This window comes from Grampus griseus, assembly GCF_964374135.1.
Source record: "Grampus griseus genome assembly, chromosome: 8".
Classification (NCBI taxonomy): Eukaryota; Metazoa; Chordata; class Mammalia; order Artiodactyla; family Delphinidae; genus Grampus; species Grampus griseus.
The window spans coordinates 72,164,529-72,184,182 of NC_139002.1; the positions used below are offsets into that span (position 1 = coordinate 72,164,529).

The 19,654-nt window shown below is 37.6% G+C and overlaps 1 protein-coding gene across 2 annotated transcripts in view; it reads left to right on the plus strand.

The window, feature by feature from the left end:
• The window catches only part of NUCB2 (nucleobindin 2), a 44,893-nt gene that overhangs the window by 7,225 nt on the left and 18,014 nt on the right, over positions 1–19,654 (plus strand). For both annotated transcript variants that reach the window (XM_082659952.1, XM_082659951.1), the window contains exons 3-5: positions 9,736–9,879; positions 10,478–10,585; positions 15,757–15,883. In XM_082659952.1, the coding sequence (XP_082516078.1) occupies positions 9,736–9,879; positions 10,478–10,585; positions 15,757–15,883 (379 nt within the window). The remainder of the gene's footprint in view (positions 1–9,735; positions 9,880–10,477; positions 10,586–15,756; positions 15,884–19,654) is intronic.

Sequence of the window (19,654 nt, forward strand, 5' to 3'; positions counted from 1 at the left end):
GGGTCTTGTGATGCATGGGCTTCTCTCTCTTTGTGGCACACAGGGTTAGTTGCCCCGTGGCATATAGGATCTTAGTTCCCCCACCAGGAATTGAATCTGTGTCCCCTGCATTGGAAGGCAGATTCTTAACCACTGGACCACCAGGGAAGTCCCAAGAACTCTGCTTATTTTGTAATTTTTCTTGAGGCTCTAATACCTTTGGGATCAGTGCTTTCCATGCTGTCTTCTTTTTTTTAATTTATTTTTTGGCTGTGTTGTGTCTTTGCTGTGCACGTGCTTTCTCTAGTTGCGGTGAGTGGGGGCTACTCTTCCTTGTGTTGCGCAGGTTTCTCATTGCGGTGGCTTTTCTTGTTGTGGAGCACGGGCTATAGGCACGCGGGCTTCAGTAGTTGTGGTGCATGGGTTCAGTAGTTGTGGCTCGCAGGCTCAGTAGTCATGCAGCAGGGGCTTAGTTGCTCTGCGGCATGTGGGATCTTCCCGGACCAGGGCTCGAACCCATGTCCCCTTCATTGGCAGGTGGATTCTTAACCACTGCACCACCAGGGAAATCCCTCCATGCTTTCTTGAGATCACTGCCTGATTTGGAATTTCATATTATCCTACTTCAGAGCGTTAATTTTCAGTCTATCCTGGTTTGGATCAGTCTGCTGTGTCAGCCAGCTAGTTTGGCCCAATATTTCCTCTTTAGGACTCTGTTCTTATGGAAGAAGAGAGTGATAAAAGAAAGGAGAAGGCCATTCTTACTAACCTGATAGTGGAAGAGAAGTAAATTATTCTCCCTTTCTTTCCATTGCCTCTCCTTATCATTCATCTCTCCTTCTTTTGTATGGACATTTGTATATTATTGGGTTAATGAAAATCTGTAAACCTATCTCTGATACATTTGACATTATCTTGGTATTTAAAGACATCTTTGTATCGTTACTTTTCTACCTAATGAGCTAGAAAAATTTTCATTTCTTTTGTTATAACAGTTAACATTTATTGAGGGCTTATTAAGGAGTAAATGTTTTAATTAGCTTTAGACTTCAGTAAGTTAATTGTCCTAATTATTTCTAGAATAAACAGTAAAAGATTAGAAACTAATAGAAGGGAAAAATGTATTTTAAAAATTCCTCATCAATCAAAAACAAAATTTTAAAAAACACGCAAGAAAGGAGAGGAGATAAATATTAAAGAGGCAGGATAAATAGAAAGCCGAAAAGAAGATGGTGTTTCATCAACTCTAAGACTCCATTGATATTAAGACACCAGTTTATACTATATAGAACACATACTGCCAGTTAAATTATTACACTGTGCTTTATCACTTATAATTTCATTTTGTGTTTACTGAAAGTGCTTTTTTTTTTTTGAAAGTGCTTTTTAAGATTCATTTAAACATATAGATTTTTCTCACATCACTTTTGCAGATACATAAAGAAATTACAAGTTAAATAAATTGGTTAAGGTATTCCTAAGGCTTTTTCACATTCATAGTCTGAGTCTTTTGAAATGCTTCCTTGATTCAGAATTGTGAATGTTTGTGTTTTCCCACACGACATTGTTCTCTCTACTATGAAGAGTGAGGGTAATTTTATTCTGGGAATTTCTTTAAGACCATTTGCCTGGAATTTTCTTCCAAGCCTCTGACATTCATTTTGCAAGCTTTGATGCCAGTGCTTTTCAAAAGATGACAATGGAAAGTTGTCAGATCCATCTTCTTTCCTCAACCTCTCCTTCAGTTGTTTATTGACTAAAATGTTGAGGGGTTATATTTTGTCTAGACATGGCATCAGGAATAACATCAAGTTGTGATACCTTTCCAGCAACCTATTCTTTTTTTTTTTTTTTTTGCGGTACGCGGGCCTCTCACTGGTGTGGCCTCTCCCGTTGTGGAGCACAGGCTCCGGACGCGCAGGCTCAGCGGCCATGGCTCACGCGCCCAGCCGCTCCACGGCATGTGGGATCCTCCCGGACCGGGGCACGAACCTGTGCCCCCTGCATCAGCAGGCGGACTCTCAACCACTGCGCCACCAGGGAAGCCCCCAGATTATTTTTAAAACAATCCCAGGCATCATGTATGCAGCCTCAGAATGCATCAAGAACTAAACTCATACCCTTGGCAGACCACGAAAGGCTCTTGAACATTCAAACCAGATTTAGCTAGCCTTCCTTTAACTCAGCCATAATCCCTCTTTTGCATACACAGTAACGTTTTTGGGAAATGCTTTTGTAGTTTAAAATTTAATATGGCAGCAACTTTTGGCCATAGGTGCTTATGCTAGTGTTTCAGTGATATGCTATTCCCTATGTAACCCATTCTCAGGATATCAATCTCTTTAGTACCTTTAGCATTAGTATATCATTTTGAGGCCTGTGAAGAACATCAGGATTTTTTCAGCATTTCCTATTGACTAAATTCAGCTTTGTTTCTTCGTCAGATTACATGGAAATTATGCAGCTTCTGTTTAGTCTTGATAGGAAGTCTCTGACAAATTAACATTTGCCTTAACGATTCATGAATCCATCAAATCAGCCTCATGTTCTATAATTTTTTTTTTATTTGTTGGAGGCATTGTCAGTTTCTACTGCCTTCATTTGCGTTGTTTGGCTGCTCATAGATAATCTTGTTGCATCTCAAAATGTAAGGCAGCTTTGTCTATTTGTTGGTATCTTCCTGTCTAAAGTCAGGTGAAGCACTTAAATGTTCTTTTACAAGAAAATGTAAAGTTGCTGTTATTCCTTTAACATCAAATATTTGCTTCACTAATATCAGCTGCTTCATTTCTATGTTTACAAAATATTTTTTTTTTTGGCTGCGAGGCTTGCGGTATATCTCATTCCCCGACCAGGGATTGAACCTGGGCCACGGCATTGAAAGCCCAGAATCCTAACCACTAGGCAACCAGGGAATTCCCCAGAATAGCTTTTCATTTCAATGCCAAATCACAATTGAATCCTTTTGAAGATATTTTAAATGGCAATTAAATTCAATTTGTGAAGTACCCAAAATGCAAAAACTCAGTCTGAAGTGATGGAAGTAGGAATAGCTATAATAAAGTTCATGCATGTGCAGGCAGTAAAGATTATGTTGCTATTGCCACTTAGTCAACCACATTTTAATATTCCATTAACTGAAAAACACTCTGATTTCTGAGATATTAAACTGAGGAATTAAGTACAATGTCAGTAATTTGATTAAATATAAACAGAAAAAATACTCTAGTTGGAAAGATTATTAGGCTGAATTTAAAAAAAACGTATGAACTGCTATGTTTAAAATGGATAACCAACAAGGAGCTACTGTATAGCACAGGGAACTCTGCTCAATGTTATGGGGCAGCCTGGATGCGAGGGGAGTTTGGGGGAGAATGGATATACATGCATATGTATGGCTGGGTCCCTTTGCTGTGCACCTGAAACTATCACAAAATTGTTAATCGGCTATACTCCAATATAAAATAAAAAGTTAAAAAAATAAAAATATGAGCTAGGAAGATTTCATCCTTATCAAGTGTACTTCAAAATAACCAAAAAAACCCAAAATATGACACTTATTTTTTATATATAACTGGTCTTTATCATACAAATAAAAGAAAATTTATTAGAGAATGGAAAAAATAAATAAAATAAAGTGTGTGAGAATGTGTGTGTGTGTGTTTGTGTGTATCTACACACTAATCAAAAGAGAACTGGTTTACCTATATTACTGTCAGAATAGACCTTAAGGCAAATTGGGGTATAAAGGTCACTCAAATGTGAAAAAGATTAAACCCACCAGAAACCTAGAAAATCTTAAATTTGTGTACATTTTTTTTTGCAGTACGCGGGCCTCTCACTGTTGTGGCCTCTCCCGTTGCGGAGCACAGGCTCCGGATGCGCAGGCTCAGCGGCCATGGCTCACGGGCCCAGCCGCTCTGCGGCATGTGGGATCTTCCCGGACCGGGGCACGAACCCGTGTCCCCTGCATCGGCAGGCAGACTCTCAACCACTGCGCCACCAGGGAAGCCCAAATTTGTGTACATTTTATAACATAAACTCAAAATATTCAAATGAAAATGGACAGAATTATAAGGAAAAACAGATAAATCCAAAATTAAAGTGCAAGATTTTCACTTTTCTAGTATGATAGGACAAACAGACAAAAATCATTAAGAATGTAAAAATTGGATAATTATGAAAATTTATAGAGCATGGCTAGTTCTAAAACCTCTTTACTTTTGTAGGTAAATGATATTTGTAAATTGTATTTGTTCCTTTTTTAATGTTCGCATTTTATTTTATAAGCTCAGATTTTTTGCTCTATTTTTCATTACTTTAAAAAAAAGTTGTCATATGATTCATATATCATAAAATTCACTCTTTTTAAAGTGTACAGTGTCTCACACTCTGTATGGGAAGTGTGAAACATTCCTGGCTTTACTTCATTCTTATTTTATCTAGATAGGAACTTTCTTTGGTAGTTGATTTTTGTATTCTTTGTATCCCAGCACCCAGATCTTCTATTTGATCTACCAAGGTAATTTTCAGCTGGCTGAATAAGCAATGTTTGGTTTAAAGACATTTATAAATCATATAATTTAATTTCTTACAATTGGTGTGAGTACAAACAATTTTAGTAGTATTTCTGATAAGGTAACAGAAAAGATCTACACATTATTCAAAAGAATAAGCTGATAATAGAATCTAAGAGCTTAAAGAATACTGAAGTCTAGTTAAAGTCTCTTTAAAAAAATTCATTATTTAAAAAAATGAGGAAGCAGGGAAAGTTAACTGACTGACCTATGACCACATAGCAAGTGAATGGTACAGCTGGAATTAGAATATAGACCTAAATTTAGTTTTGCCTTACCCTTCTTAGATGTAACATCTGACTTTCATTTCCTTGAGGATCCAAATTTACTTTTCAGATACGCATTCTCTTTGTCTCTCATAGTAGAAGAGATTTGTGAATAATAGAGCTAAGGAGAGGCAGTATGTCCTCAAATGTTAGCATGCCTCAGAATCACCTATAGGGCTTGTTAAAATAGATTTTGCCCCCCCTCTTCTCTTCCTCACCCTCCTCAAAGATTCTTTGATTTAGAAGATCTGGAGTAAGCCCTGATAATTTGCATTTCTAACAAATTCCCAGGTGGTGCAGATGCTGCTCGTTCAGGGACCACACTTTGAGAACCAGTGCTTAAAAGCAGACATACTCTTTGAAGTCAGTCACTCCCAGGTCCAAACTCTGGATCTACGATTTACTGCTGTGTGACCCAGATCAAGTTTTTTAACTGATATGTTTCAGATTCCTGTACTATAAAATGCGAATAATAATATTTATTTCACAGGGCCTTTATAAGAAATAGATTAGTTAATATAATAAAAAAGTTTGGCATACTGCTTGCTACATAGTAGACACTCAATAGATGGTTTCTATTGTTATTTATAAGCCTGGGACCCAGTGAAATGTTTATGAACCATAAATTCAGTCAGTGTTTTAGAGTAGATGCCCAGAGACTTTCTGTCACTTTGAGATGCTGTCAGGACACAGACACATAGACATATTCATATATACAAACACATTCTTGCTTGACTCTCTTCGTGTTTATGGTAGACTTGAAAGAAGAGTGAGAGAGCAGAAGTGACAAATTGGTAAAGAGATTCCACTTCCAAGATTGGATTTATCTATAGTTTATTTTTATTACTCTCAGCTTCTATTGTGTATTGAAGTAAAGGTGGACACTATAAAAAAAAGAGCATATTTCAAGGTATGTGACATAGCTGCCAATTGCTAAGACAGAACTGCTTATTAATGTGTGCGTGTGTTGTATGGTGGGAAAAGGAGAGCCTAAGGGACATCGGAGATGACGCAGGTGGAGGGGAGAAGTCTGTATGAAAGATTCTTTTAATGTATTTTTTTTAAATTTTATTTTATTTTTGGCTGTGTTGTGTCTTCATTGCTGCACAAGGGCTTTCTCTAGTGGCAGCGAGCAGGGGCTACTCTTTGTAGTGGTGCGCAGCCTTCTCATTGTGGTGGCTTCTCTTGTTGCTCTAGGCATGCTGGCTTCAGTAGTTGCGACACACAGGCTCAGTAGTTGTGTCCCGCGGGCTCTAGAGCACAGGCTCAGTAGTTGTGGTGCACAGGCTCAGCCTCTCCGTGGCATGTGGGACCTTCCCAGATCAGGGATTGAACCTGTGTCCCCTGCATTGGCAGGCGGATTCTTAACCACTGCACCACCAGGGAAGTCCTGAAAGATTCTTTTGAACTCTGGATTGATCACATCAAGGGATAATCACAGTTCCTGATGGGGTCTGCAAAATGAAGCTATGGAGGTATATCCCTGAGCTGACTTTCTCTGTGTACATTATTATAGAGAGACTATTCAAACCATTTTAGCAATTACTCATTTTCTAACTGTACAGGTACCATGTTAGGGGCTGCGGAGACTTAATTAAGCTCCAGAAGTGTGTGTAGAAGAGATCAAAATTGACTTGAGCAGTTAAGTCATAACTTGGGCCTTTCAACCATGATTACACTTAAAACTTTTACGTTGTTTAATGGTCATTTGGTCAGCCTGTTTACAGTGGCATATGGGACTTGCAAAGGTAAACAAAACTTTCAATTCAGAGTTTTTAAAAAAACAACTAACTTAATATTTTTAAATTAATTTTTTAAAGGTAAAGGGTATAGCTAATAAATACTTGAAAAGATGCTCAACATCATTAGCCAGTGAAATGCAAATCAAAATCACAGTGAGATACCGCTTCACACCCAGTAGGGTGGCTATAATAAAAAAGATAGACAATAGCACGTGTTGGTTAGTATGTGGAAAAATTAGAATCCTCTTATATTGCTGGTGGTAGTGGAAAAAGGTGCAGCTGCTATGGAAAACAGTTTGGCAGTTCCTCAAAAAATTAAACATGGAGTTATGGAATTGACCTAGCAATTCTACTCCTAGGTATACAACCTAAAGAATTCAAAATATGCTAACACAAAAACCTGAACACAAATGTTCGTAGTAGCATTATTCACACTAGCCAAAAAAGTAGAAATAACCCAAATGTCCATCAACTGATGAATTGATAAACAAAATGTGGAATATCCATACAATGGCAAATCTATTCAGCTGTAAAAAAGAATGAAGTGCTGGGACTTCCCTGGTGGCACAGCGATTAAGAATCTGCCTGCCAATGCAGGGACACGGGTTCGATCCCTGGTCCAGGAAGGTCCCACATGCCTCAAAGCAACTAAGCCCGTGTGCCACAACTACTGAGCCCGCGCTCTAGAGCCCGCGAGCCACAACTACTGAGCTCATGCGCCACAACTACTGAAGCTTGCACACCCTAGGGCCCGCATGCTGCAACTACTGAGCCTGCATGCTACAATTACTGAAGCCCGCGCGCCTAGAGCCTGTGCTCTGCAACAAGAGAAGCCACTGCAATGAGAAGCCTGCACACCCCAATGAAGAGTAGCCCTCACTCCCCACATCTAGAGAAAGCCTGCACGCAGCAACGAGACCCAATGCAGCCAAAAAAAAAGAATGCGGTGCTGATTCGTGTTACAACATGGTTATACCTTGAAAACAATGCTAAATGAAAAAAGCCGGATACAAAAGGCCACAGGTTTTATATGAAATGTCCAGAATAGGCAAATCTATATAGACTGAAAGTAGATTAATGGTTGCCAGAGACTGAGAGAATAGGGGGAGTGGGGAGTGACTACTAATTGGTATGGGGTTTCTTTTTAGAGTGATGAAAATGTTCTAAAATTGGATAATGGTGATAATTGCACAGCCTTGTGAATATACTAAAAACCACTGAATTGTACAATTGAAAAGGGTAAGTTTTATAGCATGTAAATTGTATCTCAAAAGAGCAAAAATAAAACACGTACCTACAGCGGGCATGAAGCATGAATGAGAAGTAAACTTTGTTGTCATAAAAAATAATTGTGGGAAGAGGAGGTAATTCATGGTTAGGAAAAGATTCTGTGGAGAAACAAACTATCTTTCTATTAGAGATTCATAATGCAGAGTAGCCGATCTGAAGTTCTGAAAGTCTTATAAAGGTGGAAACTTATTTAGCTTCATTGAGCCAGTATCTCCCAAACATTTCATTTTAAAAACCATTTATTCATGGCAATCATGTTGAACTAGTGTCCTAGAGAAGAGTGAATCTTGGCCTTGAGCATACGTATATAGGTGGATCACCTGGATTGTTTGTTAAAACAGATTCTGGGTCCCCACCCCAGAGATTCTGATTTCAGAGGTCTTGGCTGCAGGCTGAGAATTTGCATTTCTGACAAGCTCCCAGATGATTTTATCCTTCAGGTTTGAGAACTAAACTTTGAGTAGCATCTTTATAGAATAGTCAAATCCTGTACCTTAAATGGGTGAATTTTATGGCATGTGAATTATATCTCAATAAAGATGCTAAAAAGTTTGATATACTAGAAATAGCACTAAAATATGGATTCTAGTGATTTTGTTAATGCAAGACAATGCTCTATGAGTGATTTGTTTCCATTAAAAATTTCTTCATCCATAAAATGAGTCACTGTTCTATGTATTACGTAGGGTTGTGATGAAAATGAGGCAATGTACTCTTCCAAATTGTGTTCTGTAGATAAAAACATGTTACTTAAAAAAAAAAAGTCCATGGCCAGCTAAGTTTGGGAGTCTCTAAATTAATAATGCATATTCCAGATTGATGGTCAGACCATTATTTTTGACTTGGATCCTAATATCACTCTCTCTATATAAAATCAATTAAGTATGACCTTTTTATTCATTCTAATTCTTGTAGTAGATCCTCTGGAGCTACAAAGATCCTTATGAAGTAGAAGCTGAATGAGCAAGGTTTGAATAATATTGCGGGACCAGCAGTATTTGTTCCTCTTTTGCTTCAATGCTGTTACACCCTGCTTGATATTTTATTGACCTATTTATCTGAAAAATTATTGGCCAAACAGAATTTTAACATAAGACTATTGGCTATGGTAAAATAATGTCTAGGAAAGTTAAGAGAATACTTGTAGCCAGTTATTTGTCTCTTTTAATCAATTTATGTTCATAGAGCAACTTATTTTCAAAATTCGATTGAAGCTAATTTAAATATTATATCCAGAAATAATTTTGGCTCTTTAGTATTTTAATAGAGAAAAAAATAAATAGTTTTCCCTTCTCTCTTTTTTTTAAAAAAACTATTTATTTATTTGGTTGTGCCAGGTCTTAGTTGCGGCTGGCGGGCTCCTAGTTGCAGCTCGCCAGCTCCTTAGTTGCAGCATGTGAACTTTTAGTTGCGGCATGCATGTGGGATCTAGTTCCTTGACCAGGGATCAAACCCGGGCCCCCTGCATTGGGAGCATGTAGTCTTAACCACTGTGCCACCAGGGAAGTCCCCCTTCTCCCTTTCTTAAACTTGGACTATTTATTTTAAAAAAAATTGAGTCCCTCATTACTGTCTTTATCTGAAGCTTTTATAATTAACCAAATGTTTTCTTATATTATATAGCAGTTTAAACTTTAAAATTTTGTTTACTTGTCATTTCAATTTTAGCTGAAAAGCATTTCTTTCCTGATTTTCTTTAGTGATCTATTTTAAGCATTATTTTTGATGTTATAATCTATTTTTAACCCCTTTCCTAGAATTCTTTTGTTGAATTAAACTTCCTGAAATTAAATATATTATTAATGTGGCATTGGGAATGCATGTATATATAGTTTGAAAACGTCTTTTCGGAACCTTAATATAATTGTACCTTTATTTCAGATGATGTGGAGGACCATCCTACTACAATACTGTTTTCTCTTGGTTACATGTATACTTACTGCTCTTGAAGCTGTGCCTATAGACATAGACAAGACAAAAGTAGAAAATGCTCAACCTGTGGACAGTGCAAAGATAGAACCACCAGTAAGTGAATGCTAAAGATAACCTTGTGGGAAGAATTTTAACTAAAATATTGCTAAGAATTTATTACTTATAAAATTGGACATTTAGGAACTATTTCTGAAATAGCAGTAAAAAGAGTATTGGATAAGCATATGTTCTTTAATATCAGACAAAGTTTTTTTAATGTAGTTATATTAGATATATATATCTAATTAGTATATTAGTGTATAGAAGAATTAATCATAATATATTTCCAATGTAGAGATAACCAACCAAGAAAACGTACTATATTCAGAGAAGAGACAGATAACAATGAGGAGAGACAGGTGACAAGGGGGTAAAACCAATTAGTATATTGGTTAAGTATTCACTGTCTAAGCCATGTAGAAAATCTACCTTTATGTAAGAGTAAAACATGACATTGGTCCTGATACAACTCTCTTCATTTGAGAAATACAGCTTTTAACTTTGGCTGCCCAAACTATCAAAGTAGGTATGTCTCATTGCCATTTTGCTAGACGTTTTTTATTTTGTTTGTTTGTTTTTTTAGGATTGAAATCTTTAGATACAGGAAAGGAAAAACTTTCAGAAGAGTTACTGTTTGTTTCTTAATTTGAAGGATACTGGACTTTATTATGATGACTACCTCAAGCAAGTGATTGATGTGCTGGAAACAGATAATCATTTCAGAGAAAAGCTCCAGAAAGCAGACATAGAGGAAATAAAGGTAAATGTAATTAAATAATTATTTAACAAACACTTGAGCATGCCAGACACTGAGCTAAGTATTGGGATTACAAAGATAAGACTCGGGACTTCCCTGGTGGCACAGTGGTTAAGAATCCACCTGCCAGTGCAGGGGACACAGGTTCGAGCCCTGGTCTGGGAAGATCCTACATGCCACGGAGCAACTAAGCCCATTTGCCACAACTACTGAGCCTGTGCTCGAGAGCCCGTGAGCCACAACTACTGAGCCCGCATGCCACAACTACTGAAGCCCACGCACCTAGAGCCCGTCCTCTGCAGCAAGAGAAGTCACTGCAATGAGAAGCCTGTGCACTGCAAGGAAGAGTAGCCCCCGCTTGCTGCACCTAGAGAAAGCCCGCACATAGCAATGAAGAGCCAACGCAACCAAAAATAAAAAAATAAATAATTAAAACAAACAAACAAAAAACAAAGACTCATTCTTAGCCCTTAAAGAACCCTCAAGGGAGACTAATATCCAGAAAAAGATTACTAAGATAAATATACGCTGAGTGTATAATACATTTTGGAGATACAGAGGATGGACACCTAATTCAGTAGGAAGCAGTGGGGGAAGGTGGGAAGTCTTTCTTCCTGGTAGAGATTATGCCTGTGCTTAAATATGCGGCTGAGAAGAGGAGAAAGACTGGGAGACATGCTAGGCCAAGGTACAAGGGAACAGAGACAGGAATATATAGGAACCTGGAAGGAGTAACTGTTGCTGGAACCTGGCCTGGGAAGTGGAGGCCATGACTGGCCAAAAGATGAGGTTGGAAAGAGTCATGGGCTAGATGACAGAGGGCCTTGTACATCATGGTAAGGGGCTTGAATCATGATGTGAGGACAGCCGGAAGCTATTCAAAGGTTTAGCACAGGTTTAGTTCTGGTGTTTTAATCAGGTCCAGATTAATAGAAGACGTAACGGGCCATATCTTATCTCAATAGGGGAGGTTTAATTATTTGTCTCTGTCCTAAGAACCCTATTTATTTGACATTATCCTAGCCCTAGACATCTCCTTAGTATTCACAATAAAGAAAGAAGGTTGTAAAAACCAAGATCTGACGTGAGAGATTCTTTTAAAGCCCACCCTTGAAGGGTAGTGAATCCACTTAGTTGGGTTTATCTTAGAGTCAGCAGTAAAAAAAATTCCAATGATTTAATTTTAAACTTTCAGTTATAACTCTCAAGATAATTTTATTGGTTTGCTTATGTTATTTTTGTTTATCTGTTTTTAACTTTCGTAAAAAGTTATCTTACCTGGAACTTTGTTTGAAGGAAAATTTCTGAATCAAACATCCTTATTTTAGTCTCTGTCCCTGGTCTGGGCCCCTGTGAAAGTCTGACCCACATTAGGTTGTGGCCACTATCAGAACCTGTGTGTGGCTTTTATTTATTTTAATTTATTATTTTTTTTTAAATAAATTTATTTATTTATTATTTATTTTTGGCTGTGTTGGGTCTTCGTTGCTGCACATGGGCTTTCTCTAGTTGCCGTGAGTGGGGGCTGCTCTTCGTTGAGATGTGTGGGCTTTACATTGTGGTGGCTTCTCTTGCTGCAGAGCATGGGCTCTAGGCGCTCGGGCTTCAGTAGTTGTGGCACTCAAGCTCAATAGTTATGGCTCACGGGCTCTAGAGCTCAGGCTCAGTAGCTGTGGCGCACGGCCTTAGTTGCTCTGTGGCACGTGGGATCTTCCCAGACCAGAGCTCAAACCCATGTCCCCTGCATTGGCAGGTGGATTCTTAACCACTGCACCACCAGGGAAATCCCTGTGTGTGGCTTTTAGTTCACAGCTGTCCTCTTGGAGGCTGTGAATTTTTCTGGGAGAATGGTAACAGCCTTATGCCAATAATTCCCTTGAATTATCTTTATTTTATTTTATTTTTTTTTTTTGAATTATCTTTTTTTTTTTTTTTGGTGGTACGCGGGCCTCTCAGAGCTGTGGCCTCTCCCGTTGCGGAGCACAGGCTCCGGACGCGCAGCCTCAGCGGCCATGGCTCACGGGCCTAGCCACTCCGCAGCATGCGGGATCTTCCTGGACCAGGGCACGAACCCGTGTCCCCTGCATCGGCAGGCGGACTCTCAACCACTGCGCCACCAGGGAAGCCCTGAATTATCTTTTTTTAATTGAAGTATATTTGACATACAGTATTATATTAGTTTCATATGTACATCGTGATTTGACTTTTGTGTACATTGTGAAATGATCACCACAATAAGTCTAGTAACCATCTGTCACCATACAAAGTTAATACAGTATTATTGACCTCATGCTGTACATTACATCCCCATGACTTATTTATTTTATACCTGGAAGTTTGTACCTCTTGATCCCCTTCACCCATTTCACTCCTCCCCCAACCTCCCTCCACTCTGGCAACCACCAATTTGTTCTCTGTATCTATGAATCTGTTTTTTGTTTGGTTTAGTTGGTTTGTTTGTTCTGTTTTTTTAGATTCCACATATGTCATGCGGTATTTGTCTTTCTCTGACTTATTTCACTTAGCATGATATCTACAGTCCCCTGAATTGTTTTGAGAATAATCTCTTGTTTCCTTGAAAAATTCATTTGAGCTGTGGAACTAATTTCCTGGGATGAATGATATTTAATGTAGAACTTTCAATGTCTCTTATTTACTTCAGTTAGGACTAAGAGTGTTATTTGGGGGCTAACAGACAGTGTGGGTAATGGGAGTTACTATATAGAGATAATCAGGGAAAAGAAAACAACAAGCTTGCCTTCTTCGGTATAGGAGAATACTTTTATAACTGTCTTCCTTTCACAGTCAATTCCTATTCCCTATAGGCTTGCGTGGGGGGAGACAAAATGAAGTAAGTTAAACAGTTGTTTAATGAAAAAGAAATTGAGTAAAAATAGACAATAAAAATCAAGCCGACAGAATCATTACAAACAGCTGAGCAAAGCCTCCTGTCTCCGGAAAAACTGGAAAAAAAAGTTAGAAGTTGTCCTTTGTTGTCAGCTAAGCATTTTGAAAGGAGAATCATACTATGTTTCTTCACTTACCAAACATTGCTAACTGGGAAGATTATGGCTTCACCCACACCACTTCCCTGAATGTACTTTTGTGAAGGATATCAGTTGACTTCCTTATTTTTTTTTTTAATTAAAATATATATATATATATTTATTTATTTGACTGCACTGGGTCTTATTTGCGACATGCGGGATCTTTAGTTGCAGCATGCGGGACCTAGTTCCCTGACCAGAGATCAAACCCAGGTCCCACGCACTGGGAGCATGGAGTCTTAACCACTGGACCACTAGGGAAGTACCTGTCAGTGATTTCTTAATTGCCAGATCTAGTGAGCACCTTTTATTCCTCTTCTTACTGGACTCCTTTATTTTATCTCAGTGGTTCTCAGATTTTAAATTGTTAAAACAGATTTCTGGGCCCCATCTCCTGACTTTCTGATTCAGTAAGTCTAGGGCCTCCATATCTAAAGTTCCCAGGTGATGCTGATGCTTCCACTTTGGGACCACACTTGAGAACTATTGTTTTATCTAATAATAATGACCATTCTCTCCTTGAAATGTACTACTCTTTTTGCTTCTGTAACAGCATATTCTCTTAGCTCTCCTCCCTCTCTGAACATTCTTTCTTGGTCTTGCTTGAGGCGTTTCTTTTCCTTCCCTTCCTCCCCCTTGACTCAGTCCTGAAGGGTCTGTGTGCCTGATTGCTAGTTAGACTTGCAGTTTCTGATTGAAAATGCATTTTTAAACAAGAGAAGGTAAACCACTAGCTATTTTGTCTCTTAAATTTTGGAACATTTATAGAATTACTCATCTATGAAAAAATGTAATCAAAGGAGACAACCTAAAAAAGATGAATTTTGAAAAGTTGTTTATATATGGAATGACTAAAGCTTAAGGAGGCCACATTACTTAAAAAAAAACTATTGAAATATAATTCACATACCATAAAACTTGCCCCTTTAATGTATACAATTCAGTGGTTTTATTATATGTACAGAGTCATGTAACCATCACCACTATCTAATTTTAGAACAATTTTATTTCCCCCCAGAAGGAACCCTGTACCCATTAAGCAATCACTCCCCCTTTCCTTTCTCTCCTCAGCCCCTGGCAACCATTAATCTACTTTCATTATCTGTGCATTTGCCTATTCTAGACATTTCGTATAAATGGAATCATACAAAATTTGGCCTTTTGTGCCTGGCTTCTTTGACTTAGCATAATGTTTTCAATGTTCATCATGTTGTAGCATGTATTGGTGTATTCATTCCTTTTAATGGCTGAATAATATTCCACTGTATGGATATTCCATATTTTATCAATTCATCAGTTGATGGACATTTGGGTTATATCTACTTTTTTGGCTCGTATGAATAATGCTGCTATGAACATTCATATTTAAGACTTTATGTGAGAACTTCCCTGGTGGCGCGGTTGTTAAGAATTCTCCTGCTAATGCAGGGGACATGGGTTCGAGCCCTGGTCCGGGAAGATCCCACATGCTGCGGAGCACCTAAGCCCGTGTGCCACGACTACTGAGTCTGTGCTCTGGAACCAGTGAGCCACAACTACTGAGCCTGGGTGCCACAACTACTGAAGCCCACGCACCTAGAGCCCGTGCTCCACAACAAGAAAAGCCACCACAGTGAGAAGCTTGCTCACTGCAACAAAGAGTAACCCCCGCTCACTGCAATTAGAGAAAGCCCGAGTGCAGCAACGAAGACCCAATGCAGCCAAAAATAAAATATAAATAAATAAATAAATATTTAAAAAAAGACTTTATGTGAATATATGTTTCAACTCTTTAGGTATATACCTAGGAATGGAATTGCAGGGTGATATGGTAACTGTGGGTTTAACTTTTTGAGGAACTGCCAAAATTGTTTTCCAAAGTGGCTGCACCATTTTGTAATTTAAGTTACTTTTTGAGTTTCTTCTTTGCGCTTTAATTATGCTTTTCTAAATTATATGGTTTTTAGACATCTTGATTTTAGAGTTACAAACTGAATATCTTCTGAAAGAAATGCTGTTTGTAATGTCAAATTTATCTAAAATAGTCAAAAGTATAACTACTTTATTATAACCCTATTTTTAATATATTGTGTCTTATCTAAAAATGCAATGGAATAGATAAAATTAATTTATTATTTTTGTTAACAGAGTGGGAGGCTAAGCAAAGAACTGGATTTAGTAAGTCACCATGTGAGGACAAAACTTGATGAACTGAAAAGGCAAGAAGTGGCAAGATTAAGAATGCTGATTAAAGCTAAATTGGATTCCCTTCAAGGTAAGTGCTAAAGAAAAGGCAGGAAAATTCCAATATTTGGTTGTTAAGGTCAGTTTACAGACCATGTTCCTATAGTCAACATTTAATGTTATTATTGATTTGGCTTCTCTTATTTTTTTAAAATTTATTTATTTATTGTTTATTTATGTATTTAGGCTGCACCAGGTCTTAGTTGCGGCACTCGGGATCTTCATTGCGACATGCGGACTTCTTAGTTGCGGCATGTATGTGGGATCTAGTTCCCTGACCAGGGATCAAACCCAGGCCCCCTGCATTGGGAGCATGGAGTCTTACCCATTGGGCCACCAGGGAAGTCCCACCTTCTCTTAATTTTTAAAATTTAATTTTTTGAATAGGTTATATATTCATGTCATTCAAAAATCAAAATGATTAGCCTTAAATAATTATATCAGTAAAAAGGAAGAATGAAAAATAATGAATTAAGCCACTGATTTAAAAGAGGAAAAATAACATCAAAGCAAACCAAAAGAAAGTAGAGAGAGAAAATCTAATGAGAACAATTTCCATAGATGAAATAGAACAATCGTCAGAGCTAGCTCCACAGAAACACCAGGTTCAGATAGTGCCAAAGGGAATTCCACCAAACCATTAAAGATCAGATTGTCAGTGCTATTTAAAGTATTCCAGAGCATAGATTAAGAAGGAAACTTCCACACTCTTATTATGTGTTGATGCCAAAGCCAAAAATTATTGGACGTTAAAAGAATATTCTATCATAGCAAGTGGATTTATTTCAGGAATGCGAGATTAACTTAATTTTAGGAAATCTAATGCTGTAAATTATCATATGAATAGATATAAGAAGAAAGAAAGTTTTGGTGTGACAAGAGAAATTGTAAAGTCAAAGGACAAATAATGAATCAGAATAAATCTTTGAAATTTGTATTTTTTTTAAATTAAGACAATTTTTTTAGTGCAATATAAGGTTCACAGCAAGATTGAGGGTAAACGCAAAAAAAAAAAAGGACACGTGTTTAGGGCTTCCCTGGTGGCACAGTGGTTGAGAGTCTGCCTGCCGATGCAGGGGACATGGGTTCGTGCCCCGGTTTGGGAAGATCCCACAAGCCGCGGAGCGGCTGGGCCCGTGAGCCATGGCTGCTGAGCCTGCGCGTCCAGAGTCTGTGCTCCTCAATGGGAGAGGCCACAACAGTGAGAGGCCCGCGTACCGCAAAAAAAAAAAAAAAAAAAAAAGATTGAGGGTAAGGTACAGAGATTTCCCATACACCCCTGTCCCCAAACGTTCATAGCCTCCCCCAATACCAACATCTCCCAACAGTGTGGTACATTTGTTACAATTGATGAACCTACACTGACACATCATAATTACCCCAAATCCATAGTTTATATTAGAGTTCACTCTTGGTGTTGTACATTCTATGGGTTTAGGCAAATTTATAATGACATGTATCAACTGTTATAGTATCATACAGAGTATTTTCACTGCCTTAAAAATCCTCTGTGCTCTGCCTATTCATCTTTCTATATTCTTTTAATTTTAGACTATGAGAAGATTAAATAGCTATGAAGCAGTTTTTGAAATGTGAAGATATCTTAAAGAAAGTAATCTCATTGTTCATATGATCATCTCCATATATTCAGAGAAGGCATTTGACAAAAATTAACACCCCTTCGTAATTTTAAAAAAGTAATAAAATAGTAATCAATAGATACTTCTGTAACATGATCAGATATGTCCAACTCAGCTACACATTGGGGAAACACAAATATATTTTCTCACTAAAATCAGAAACAAAACAATGATGCTCACTGTCACCACTACTAATTAATATTGTTTTGGAGGTACTAGCCAAAGGAATTATACAAATGAAAAAATTGGAGGTAAAATAATCGGAAAGTAGGGGATAAAACCATCTCTATTTGCAGGTAATATAATTATTCACTTGGAAAACCCAAAGAACTTGTCTGAAAAACTTAGTATATACAAAAGTAAAATTCAGCAAGGTAAACAATATACAGAAATCAGTGTTTTTCATATGTACAAACAACAGCCAGTTAGGAGATGTAATGGAAGAAAAGACTCCATTTATGATACCAACAAAGATAAAACACCCAGAATAAACCTATTAAGAAATGTGCAAAACTTTCAGATAAAAACTTTAAAGTGCTCCTGAAGAACACGAAAGTAGATTTGAAAAAAGGGGAAGACATAACATCTTTTTGATACAAAGACTCAACATTATGAACATGTCATTTCTTCTTAGGTTAATTTACAAATTTAACATGATCCAAATAAAAAGATGTACTTTTTTCCCCTGGCACTAGCCAAGTTAATTTTAAAGTTCATATGAGAAGGGAAATGAGCAAGAAAAGCGATGTGCCTATGAAGAAGAACAAAGAAGAAGGACTAGATATATTAGATATTAAAATATATCACTAAGCCTCAGACATTAGAACTCTATGGTTTTGTCATGTAAGTAGAAAGACCAGTGGAACAAAATAGAAATTCCAGAAATAAAATTAAATACATATGGAATTAGTTTGAATTAAAGGTGGTATCTCATTATTAGTGAGATAAAGATTAAAAAAAAAATAAGTAGTCTTAATAGAGTTGGATAGCCATTTGGAAAAAGGTAGTTAGATTTATATCTCATATACATCAGAATAAGTGCTTATATAAATCAAAGATTTAAGTGTAGAAAATAAAACCATAAAAGCAACAGTTGACAGCATAAGTGAATTCCTTTATTGTCTTGGAATGGCCTTTCTAATTATGAATCAAAATCCAAGGGCCAGCTTTGGCAAGTGGGAGACCCTTCAGGCTGGCTCCTGTGTCCTTGTAACGTGCCCCCATAGGTTGGTTATCTGGGTGGTTCATTGTCATCAATAAATATCTGAATACTTACTAAGGGTGGAATAGCAGTTCTTAAACTTCAGATTGCATAAAAATCACCTTAGGGAGCTAGTTAAAAATGCAGATTACTGGATCTCACCTCCAGATACTCTGATTCTAGGGATGAGTAATCTGCATTTTATCTTTTTAAAATAGTTATTTATTAATTTTTATTTTGGCTGTGCCGGGTCTTAGTTGTGGCATGCGGGCTTCTTAGTTGCTGCATGCAAACTCTTAGTTGTAGCATACATGCAGGATCTAATTCCCCGACCGGGAATCAAACCTGGGCCCCTGCATTGGGAGCACGGAGTCTTACCCAGTGGACCACCAGGGAAGTTCCTGCATTTTAAACATGTACCTCTGGTCAATGGATCATATTGGAGAAATTGTGTAGAGCAGTAAACTCTCTGCTGGTGAATAGACTTAGAAAACAAGTACCAAATACTCTTTATCCTGAAACTAAGGATATCAATGAGAGGTAAATTAACTCATACCATCCTACTTCAGCTGGTCAGACACACAAGGTAATTCCATCCTTGAAGCCAGGCCTAAGGTGGTTTGAGATTTCTTTGCCCTTAGACAACTTCCATCCCCTTAATCTTGGCAACATTTTCTTTATTCCAAGACAGCGGCTGAATTTCATTATCTAAAGTAAACTGTTTTATATGCTTAGAAAAGTTATGAGTATTTTCTCATTGATTCAAAATTTATGAATTAAAATTTCTGATAATTTGAAGGAGGGCTTAAAGCGTCTTAATTTTACAGGGTGTGTGTGTAATTTTTAAAGTAGGCAATACATTCACATGGTTTAAAAAAACAAAGTGTAAGGGGCTTCCCTGGTGACGCAGTGGTTGAGAGTCCACCTGCCGATGCAGGGGACACCGGTTTGTGCCCCAGTC